Genomic DNA, 10514 nt, shown 5'->3' with positions numbered 1-10514 from the left:
ATCTGGACCAGTTTTACAAACTTTGAATAAGTTTTGGAGCTAGGGGAAGCAATGTGCTGCACTCAACCCAGGTGAGGTAAATGGGTACCGGTAGGAAGTAATTCCTTAAAAAGCTGTGTGCGCTATGAACGCCTAGCTTAGCCGGGTAATATAGGAGCGCCTTGAGCACCTAACAAGGTGGATATGTGCGTAATATAAATACCCTATATTATTATTATTAATCCAAATTTCAAGACCAAGGCCAACATCAGACTTGAAATCACCCAATGTTTATCTGCAGCTTTTTGTTCTTTATGTTGTTATCAAATGACCGTATAAAGTGAAAATTATGTATGAAATCAATTTCTATTAAGATAGGACCTTGTAACTTTTAAATGCAGTATAATGCAGTAAATACTAAATAATCGTCTGTTCCCCTGATATTTTCATGTTAAATGATGTTGATATAACTGCAGAGTGCCTTTAAGGTAAAGCAGTGCTTTCAAAACTGAAAAGGACTATACTGCAGTATAAAATAAATAAAACATTTAAAAGAAATGAATAAATAATGATTATAAACCTCTGGGTGTGTTTCATGAAGATATAAGTGCGACTAAAACAATTGCATTCAAATTCTTCCTTGCATTCATTATATAATGCATCCCTGCATTGATCGAAATATGCTCAGAGGACATGTAACACTCAGTCTCGCATAGTTATCGATAAGGTTGTGTACTTTGTACACTTTGGCGGTAAGTCCTACTAGGCTCTTTGAAACACCGTCCTTAAAATCAAGATGAACAATAGAGTACCGAAGCGATGACGTCAGTTGCCATAGTGTCATGGCGGCCCGGTTCTAAACAAATGAACCCGCCGAATGAAAGCATGTGTTTCTCATAGAAGAAAATTGCTGCTATCGGAATTTGATCGCTTGCAACCTATTTTTCAGACAAGCCAAAGTCAAAGTCACACAAATGTGTACAGACGATCGTCCGCTGCGACTCTTTTTAGAACTAGCCCGCCATGACACCATGGCAACTGACGTCACACTTCCGTACTCTATATTGATATGCCAATCACTGAAATCGTGTTATAGAATGAAGTCTAACTTCACGATTTGAGATGATATTCACATTCCTCTTTGAATGTAATTTTACACTCTTTTGCAAGCTAGTACTCTCAATATTTTTCATCGTCATGATAAAAACTGCTTTTATATTTGCATGCTCGCTTTGTGTAGAACAGTAGCTGGCAATACAAACTCTTCACTGTCGTGTGTAGGGGGGAACATTGAGATAAAAGTGATTATGTTAATCATTTCATTTGCAAGTTTTTTTTCTTCCAAAAGAATTATTTTGTTTAATTTTGTATTAGTATGTTTCCCCCTATCAAATATTTCATGTTTATTTATGCTTGATTTGTCAATCGGTGTACATGCAGACATAATATTAGATTATCACTTTTAGTCTGCACAAGTACAAAATAAAGTGTAATTGTTGAAAATGGAAATAACGAAATGAAATAAAGTATACCTTCCGTTGTTGAATCATCGTGAAAGATTTCAGATTCAAGGGCGGTTTCACGTTTGGTTTGACCTGTCGATAACTTTGAGATGTCTTTACCGAAACAATTTGTAACATCCAAGTATTCTGAAAACCATAATACCCTACTCAATGCAATCTCATATTGGCTTAATAAATATGCTTAGTATAAAATTGTGATTTTTTTTCTCCTTTTAAAAATCACTCCTTTGCGATCAACTTTTTGATATATGTTTGCATGTTTTCAAGTACTAAGGGCAGTTGAAGGAGAAATGATCTGTAACAGATTCATGTTTAAATGTGAAAAACTTTGTGAGTAAATATGAATAATTCATGTGAAGAGAATCTATTAAAGAATGTTTGCATAACATGTACATCAACAGTTTCCTATGGAGTAGCATTTGTGTGTGTGTGTTGATACAGTCGTAGATTTAAGGTTATTAGCAAAGATACTACAAGGGGAAGATCAAACAGTACATAGACCGCGTAATGAAACACTCGAGAAGAGCACTCCACAGCATCGAGTAAGCAACAACCTTTTTTTACCTTTGCGTATCGCGAGATAGTTGTGTACAAAACATAAGAGAAATGGTGAAGGTTTGAAGAAATAGACGATTTTGACATTTAAATTTTGTTTTCTTAAATCAAAGATGAATATATTTCAGAGGTTTCTGGGTAATAAAAGGTGGAATTATTCCCATGCACCACCCTTGAGCCCTCTCCAAAGTCCCTTCTCTCATTTCTCCATGTTTTATACACAGCTGCGTGCCGATGTGCCATGGTTTACTTACTCAACGCTGTCGGCCTTCCCCAGGAGCATTTTTCGGGGGTTTGGGAGTGTTTCAAAATATCGCCAAAGTGTCCGATCTTCCCTTTGTAGCATCTTTATTAGTGGTAAGGCTTTGAATCAGACTACAAATCTTGGACTTGTATTTTTTCAGAGTCTTACCTCAGTTATTAGATTAATAAAAGGAGCATTGAAATATTGTTCAAGGCGAGTTCTGAATCTGAGTCAATGATCATGGACTGCAGTGAAATCTCAAGAGCATCATCGCCCTATCAGTCAAGCTGATGGATACTTTGGAAATTATGCAATATTCTGTTTCATGAATATTCATGAGGTGTAGTCTGACTAAATAAACCCTATTTCGTACCATTTATGTTACTTAGCCCTTATCGTGAGGGGGGGTGGCGCTTCCTGTAAACAGATGGGTACTGTACCTGTATGGATGGGACATCTATATTCTGTTCATGAATATTCATAAGGTGTAGTCTGACTAAATAAACCATATTGGGTACCATTTATGTTACTTAGCCCTAATCGTAAGGGAGGGGGGGCGCTTCCTGTAAACAGATGGGAACTGTACCAGGAGGGCATTTCATGAAAGTTGTCAGCACTGACGAAATCATCAGTGCCGACTATTTCAGTGAAATCTTTGGTTTTGATTGGCTGAGAAGCTCAGGGGAGCATTTCATCAATATTTTCAAATTTTCAATATTGACAAGTTGTCAGATCTGACATCTTTCCATAATTTTGATTGGCTGAGAGGCACTGTTCCTATGGTAACTGTCGGATAAAATGGGACTTGTCGGATAAAACGTCTGACAAGTCCTTTCATGAAATGCCCCTCTGGTCTCTGACTGTTGCTATGGTAACTGTCGGAGAAAGACATCTTGTCGGTGCTAACAACTTTCATGAAACGGTCCCCAGCATGGGTGGGACAAAAGCCATTTGATCAAACTGTCTTGCCCACGACAACCCCGCACTGGTCTCATCGAACTTAACTGGATTTTAACTGTTGATCAATGCATTGGACAGAAAGTTAAAGCTTGTGTATAGTTTTGGTAAATCCACCAAAATGCACCTATCACTATTCCAATTCATTGCTAGAGCTCTAATATGAATGGATATGCCCTATAACAGTTATGATGTGGAGGATATGAAATGAAAATGTGTCTTACAGGATAAATTTTGCGATTTTATATGGAAATTTAACTTGATCGGGTCACCCGATCAAATTAAAATATCTGTGTGTTTTTGTCTTTCAATTAAATCCTATTCCAAATCATGGAATGGGTTGAAACTTTCAAGATATGTTTTTTGTCTGTAACTTTTGGAAATCTAATCACTAAATTTATAAGATAAGTGCTTGAATGCCCATTTTTTAAATTTAAAACAAGCATCGCCGAGAGAGGGCGCTATATATCCAAGATTTGAATATTTGAAATTTTCTCAGAGAAGTGCAGTTGGAAAAATATCTAACGGTCTCTACGCTTCAGTAAGACTGTCATATTATACAAATATGCAATGACACTCGAGGATCTGGCTAAAACTATTCGCATCGAAGGAACATCACATAGTACTATTCTCCCGAGGGCCATCGGCCCGAGGGAGAATAGTACTATGTGATGTTCCTGAGTGCGAATACTTTTAGCCGGTTCCGAGAATATGTCATTGTATATTTGTTTTATATCCCTTCCACTTATACCATTTACAGCGACACGATTTTTAGTAAGTTGATATAGAACAATCGTCGAGAAGTTGACAAAATAATAATGGATCGTCTGTTCAGCGAGCGCACCTGGTTAGTGCAGCTCGCCGAAAGTTTCCCGTGGCATGCAGTGGAGAGTACCGTTTGGCTGAGTAGCGCTCTGCTCGCATGCATCGCACCGCACACCTCGCGTATCGCGAGGTAGGGGGGGGTCAAAAAAACGTATAGTTCACTTTTTCCCTAGGGAAAAAATGGACTATGCGTGACGTCAGCAAGGAAAATGAACTATATCACGGCAAACGTTTATCGTAGTAAAACTATTGTTTTTCTCCTTGTGTACACTCTCAATACAACAATCTTAAGTAAGGGATATAATAGATGATATTCGATTATCAATCACATTATTGACCCTTTACCAAAGCTATACACAGGCTTTAATATCTGTATAGATTAGAATGGACAGGCAAATAACAAACATAAATAACCAAGGTCACACAAATAGATTTTGCTACTAAAATAATTTATTCAGTTTCGATTTGAATTAGATTTAAGAGAAAGACATGAATGTATATACACCCTTATATTAAAATACTAAAAAAAATACAAAATAATACCATTGTTAATATGCTATATAATTACAGATGGAATTAAAAGATGCTTGGTACATGAAAATTACAACAAAAAATTCATGGTAAGATATTTCCCCCAATTTTTTTTTTTTTTTACTTAAGGATAAAAAACAATCCTCATTAATAAAGTACTCTATAACACTTAATCTAAAATACATATAGGTCATATGCCAGCCAAAGAATACAAGTACTACTGAAAATTTACTAAGAATACAAAAAGTATTGATTTGGAAAAGAAAAACGCATATGTACTTTACTTCATCCATACATCAAAATAAATTACATAGAATACCACTTATGCCCACAGAATAAAAAGAAAATTAAATGGATATTAAAAGTAGGAGTACTTTTTAAGAACAATTGATACTTAACTACACTAGTGTATTTTGTCAGTTTTCATAAATAGATATTTTGACAACTGGTAAATAAAATGTCATAAAAATGCTACGAATATCACAAAAGACAGAATGTGAGAAAAACATATATCTTGGCATAAATCCAAATACTATTACAAGACAAGGATCATATAAAGAAAGAGAATAAAGATTCAAAATAAAATTCAGATATTAATAAAGTAAAAAAAAGTAAATTTGAATTAATTTCTGAACATACAATTAAAAAAAAACAAGCATGTTAAAGAATTCATAGTATTTGCAAAATCTTCATGACTTTCCTCTTGTTTAAATAATTTACTTGAATAAAATATGAAAACTTTGATAATATCCTGATTAATAATATATACAATATTTATTTGCAAGTTTTTGTTAAAATTATCCTCATATAAGAGTACAATATATAATGAAGGAGCTGAAATAGTGATTCTGAATTCATACAAACGATATACCTGATTTTGCATCACTTAGTACTGTGTTTCATCAAGTTATTCATGAAATCATCTTTGTTTATTAATATTAATAATAATATGATATATATATGCATTGAAGGCACTAGAAAGTGACTAAATTTATGCAAATTATAAACCTGATTTTGAATGATTAAGTACTGATCAAAAGTACATTGTTACTCAAAATAAATGTGGGGGCACCATGGTCTAGTGGTCATGACTCTCGTATCTCAATCTGAGGGATGTAGGTTCAAATCCCAGCCATGGCATTTTTTCCTTCAGCAAGAAATGTACCCACATTGTGCTGTACTCAACCCACCTGAGGTGAATGGGTACCGGCAGGAAGTAATTCCTCAAAAAGCTGTGCGCACCAGAATCGGTAGACTAGCTTAGCCGGGATAATATAGGAGTGCCTTGAGTACCTAGCAAGGTGGATACGTGTGCTATACAAATCCTATATTATTATCATTATCATAAATTATGATATATGTACACATTGAAGGCACTAGAAATTGTCCAAATTTTATGCAAATTATAAACCTGATTTTGAATGATTAAGTACTGATCAAAAGTACATTGTTACTCAAAGTAAATATTTTGACCTAAAGCTTTTTTTCCAAACACTCTTGTTGATAATAATACTCTGCAAATTAATGGCACTGGAAAAGTGACTGAATATTTGAACTATAAATCCGATTGATCAACATATTAGTACTGGTCAACAGTACACAGAGACACAAAAGAAATAATTTCACCCTTCTCTCTTTCCAAAAAATATTCTTCAACCACTCTTAATAATTATAGGCAGCTTTCGGAAATGGCAACAGTAGCCTCGAGTATGGGGGAATCGGTCTACTGCAACTGTACCCAAACCACCCTCCCGCCTCAGCCAAATCACAGTTTTGCAGTTGTGTTCACGGAAACTCCAGTTTAATGAAGTTACAGCATAATATGTGAGCTATCATTGTACATGTAGTTTTTATCACGAGTCATATTTACTGTTTCGCACACAATCACAACGACAGCGCTGATTGGCTGATTCCATGCCGAGTAATTGTAACTTACTGTTGTAAGTTTTGGAGGTACGAGAGAATTTCTCGAGATTGGGGGACCCCCTGCTGAGATTTTTTTCTGGGCGATCTGTTCCAGTCTTGCTTGCGAAAGCCCTTAAATAACAATACATTTTATATTTATACCTTTTACAAGTTTACTTTTGCAACACTGATTACGGATGAATACTACTCAGTGGTCCAAAAGAAATTAGCTGCCCAAAAAGATGTTTAGATGATTATTAAATTCACATTCCGTATAATATACAAATATATCAGGCTTTGAGAAAGTATAGTGGAAACTATTTATCCGAGGTTGGTCTGGCAATTATTATTCTCGCCGAGGGGTGGAGCCTTGAGGGAAAAATAGTAATATTGCCAGTCCAACCAATCAATATCTAGAATACTCATAAATATTCAAAAGAGGGATATAATAAAAAAAATATATACATTGAAGACAACATAGTAGTAGCAGCTGAGTTTATGCACATTAACAGTCGATTTGTAGCATTTATGTATTAGTACTGATAAATTACCAAGTAGATTGATTTAACCTGTTCACATATGAATTTCCAATCATTATTTTGAACTATGTCAGGCAATCCTCAAGCAATCATTAATCTTGTTGTTGAGTAGCATTTGAAATGTATTTATATCGCTCTTTTTATATACATCTCACATAAAATTACATAGTAATGTGAGCTTTTTGCTAAAATTCCAACCAATCATGTCTTCATTGCTAGTGACACGGCATATGCTCCTGCGACATTTGCTCCTGCGACAATTGCTCCTGCGACAATTGCTCCTGCGACAATTGCTTCTGCAACATTTGCTCCTGTGACTATTGCTCCTGTCTTAATATCTCCTGTGACTATTGCTCCTGTCTTAATAAACGCAACTCTTTCTGCTGGGGCATGTTGCAGAAAGAGTTGCGTTTAAACGCAAGTCAAAAAATCAAACGCAAGTCTCAAATGCGCGCCGTTGATTGGTTGAAAATCAAGTTGTGCATGATTTTTAGAGTTGCGATCGATTGCAACTCTTTCTGCAACGGGCCCCAGAAGGCATAGGGTTAGAGTTAGGATTGTAATAGAGCTTTTGGTTCAGAATATTTTAAAGATAAGTATTAGGGTTTATTTAGTGTTGGAGATTAGTTTTCATGTTTGGCTTGATGCACAGACTTTCCAACGGAGCAATTGTCGCCTAAGCAAATGCAACGGAACCTTGTTGTTACCATGACCAATGATTTGTTTAAAACATTATGTACATACACTGTAATATTAGTAATACTCATATGCATTGTTAATCATATCCATAACAAATGGAATACAATCATAGGATCAGCAAAAACCGGAATGTTATTTTGAAGACATTTATACACAATAAATGTAAAAAATAGAAATATTTCTCCTTATACTACTAATCATTTGCTAAATATTTACATGCAATAAAATAAATAATCACACATTTTCACAATTATAAATGCAATAAAAGGCTGAATGCAAAGGTGATAGGCAACCAGATTTTCTCTTTAGGGATAGCCAAAAATATATTAAAAATATTTCCAATAACATGTTTTTAAAAGTAATTGTTTTATTATATAATAACACATATTTTTCAATTTCAGTACTATATATAAAGCAAGAGAGAGAGAGAGATATATATATAAAAATGAATTGAATACACATTTCTCAATTGACATGAAAGACGGAATTACCAAAACACTGATTTCTACGTAATAGTACTATGGAAATCATGTTGTTTACATAAAGGCAATGTAAAAAAATACGAATTTGAGCATAAATATGTAAAGAAGAGTAATTTGGTATTCTTAGAAAACAATTCAAGAACAATGCATTCACATCTTTATTACCTTTCTTAAGGAGAAGAAATGATATCACAAATGCTAATTGTAGATTAATTCTTCATTTTCTTTAAACCTTGACGCAAAGCCTTGCAAATATATATATATTTATTTGACAAGAGTAACATGGACACCAGTTCAATTTTACAACGAAATGGGTTCTTTTCAGATTTCTTGAATACAAAATGGAAGATAAATAATTGCATTGGCTCTTGTAGAAGATTACTTGGTCCAGGGACTGAATGAAAGACAATAATTTTCATAGAAGTTGAATTTGAAGAACAGCTAAAATTCAGTTACCACTCCATAAGTAAACTTCTCCTAGTATACTACACAGAGCCTATCTCCAAGCAGGTCTATACATAGCATATGATATCAAACCTGCCAACCTCTGGGAATAAAAAATTGTTTTCTGTGATAAAAAAAAACTACATTTTTCCCCCCAAAAGTGTATTTCATAATAAAATATGTGACGCACTTGCTCATCGTGGTGCTGCACGCAAGTTAAAATGCGCACTGCTATTGCAGATGAAAAAAAAATATTGAAACATATGTACATCTCACCCTGGTTTTAAACAAAATGATTGAAAAAAAAACTAGTTACCTGAAACTACCCTGATCTCATAACCATATTTGTGAATTTTTTTAATGAAATAGAGACATAATATAGAGATGATTTTTTCTCAATAAATTACGATTGTTACACAAAAAAAATATTTTTTTTATTTTTATTTTTTACAAAAACATATTTTCTAAAGAACAAACATACTGCCGTATTTTGGTTGCAAAACGTACATGTACTAAATACGCCAAAAACGTACTGGTTGGCAGGTCTGTGATATGCTAATAGACCTACTTTCACTACATATGTGAACTTCTCCTAATACACTACACAGGGCCTTTCCCAGCAGGCCCAAACGTCACATCTGATATGCTAATAGAGCTACTTTCACTACATATGTGAAAGTCTCCCAATGTACTACACAGGAACCTTTCCCAGCAGGTTCAAACTACACCATCTCTGACATACTGTAGGCCTGCTTGTTGAACATCTTCGTGGTGGCGCCCTTCATCCGGTAGAAGACACTGGCTTGTCGGTCCGACACATTCTTGCGACGATTCTTCATCTGAAAGATATTGATATTGATATCACAAGAAAGGCTATAATAAATGATTTGACCTACATGTACACTCCCAATTATGAGTAATATTAAAGAGAAATGCCAGTAGTTGCAGTAAACACGGATTTCAAGAGAAAGTCTGTAAAACCAGGCTTAATTGTCAGAATATAATCGAGGATCTAGATCTGGTACACTTACATAAGCTGAACTTTGTGAAATCTTGAAATCTACGCTGAAAAATGTTCACACTGAAGATCACCAACACAGATAGGCACACGTGGGACAGTGTATTAATATTGCTGGAATAAAGACCAGACGGAAGTGACCGAACCTGCGCTTATTTTGCTTATTTCTCAGCAATTACACAATTTCTTCCAGAATCCTTTGGCACATATTTTTTATTCATACAAACAGACACTTGGGTGGTAATTATATCAGATTCTGTCAAAAGTCATTTTGAGATCGTTACCAAAACTGGAATTTATCTTTAAAAGTCAGTCAGTATTTAATCATTACTTTTTTATAACTGACTCCAAACATGCAATGATTATTCACCCTTGTCTGAAATATACCAGTTCCATCTGTGTTTGAAAAATTACAGCTAAAATAAGTAAAAAATGCTGATATGTTTCGGCAATTTCAGTCAAACTAAAGGTGGAGTTTGTGCATGTTTTGTAAACATAAACACACCAAAACAGATTTTTAAAATACAACTTCAATCTGCATTCCAATCTTCAAGAAATCACCATAATGCAGGAGGAATTGAAAAAACAGATTAATGTTGCTTTCAAGTGCTTAAAAACAGAATTTGCCTTGTAACTGTTTACGAATCATCTCCCTGTGTATTTTCAAATAATCAAAACCCTCTAATTTTTCCAATTACAAATACTGTCAAACTTGCATAAGTCAAGAAAAGTACCCCCAATCCAGCAATCCAGCTACTGGCTCGTTCTCGAGTAGGGGGATTAGTCTCCCCTTCCTAGTCTCTTGGTGTCTGA

General features: G+C 34.7%; 1 protein-coding gene across 2 annotated transcripts in view; it reads right to left on the bottom strand.

Annotated features, from left to right (window-relative positions):
* Nucleotides 1-9300: 9300 nt before the first annotated feature.
* LOC121405696 (circularly permutated Ras protein 1-like) overlaps nucleotides 9301-10514 on the bottom strand; it is a 40667-nt gene continuing 39453 nt past the window's right edge. For both annotated transcript variants that reach the window (XM_041596602.1, XM_041596603.1), the window contains one exon: nucleotides 9301-9522. In XM_041596602.1, the coding sequence (XP_041452536.1) occupies nucleotides 9406-9522 (117 nt within the window). In that variant the 3' untranslated portion in view covers nucleotides 9301-9405. The remainder of the gene's footprint in view (nucleotides 9523-10514) is intronic.

Source organism: Lytechinus variegatus, chromosome 19 (assembly GCF_018143015.1).
Source record: "Lytechinus variegatus isolate NC3 chromosome 19, Lvar_3.0, whole genome shotgun sequence".
In the NCBI taxonomy this organism is placed as follows: Eukaryota; Metazoa; Echinodermata; class Echinoidea; order Temnopleuroida; family Toxopneustidae; genus Lytechinus; species Lytechinus variegatus.
Note: the sequence above shows the minus strand (reverse complement) of the source record. Positions and strands in the feature narration are given on the sequence as shown.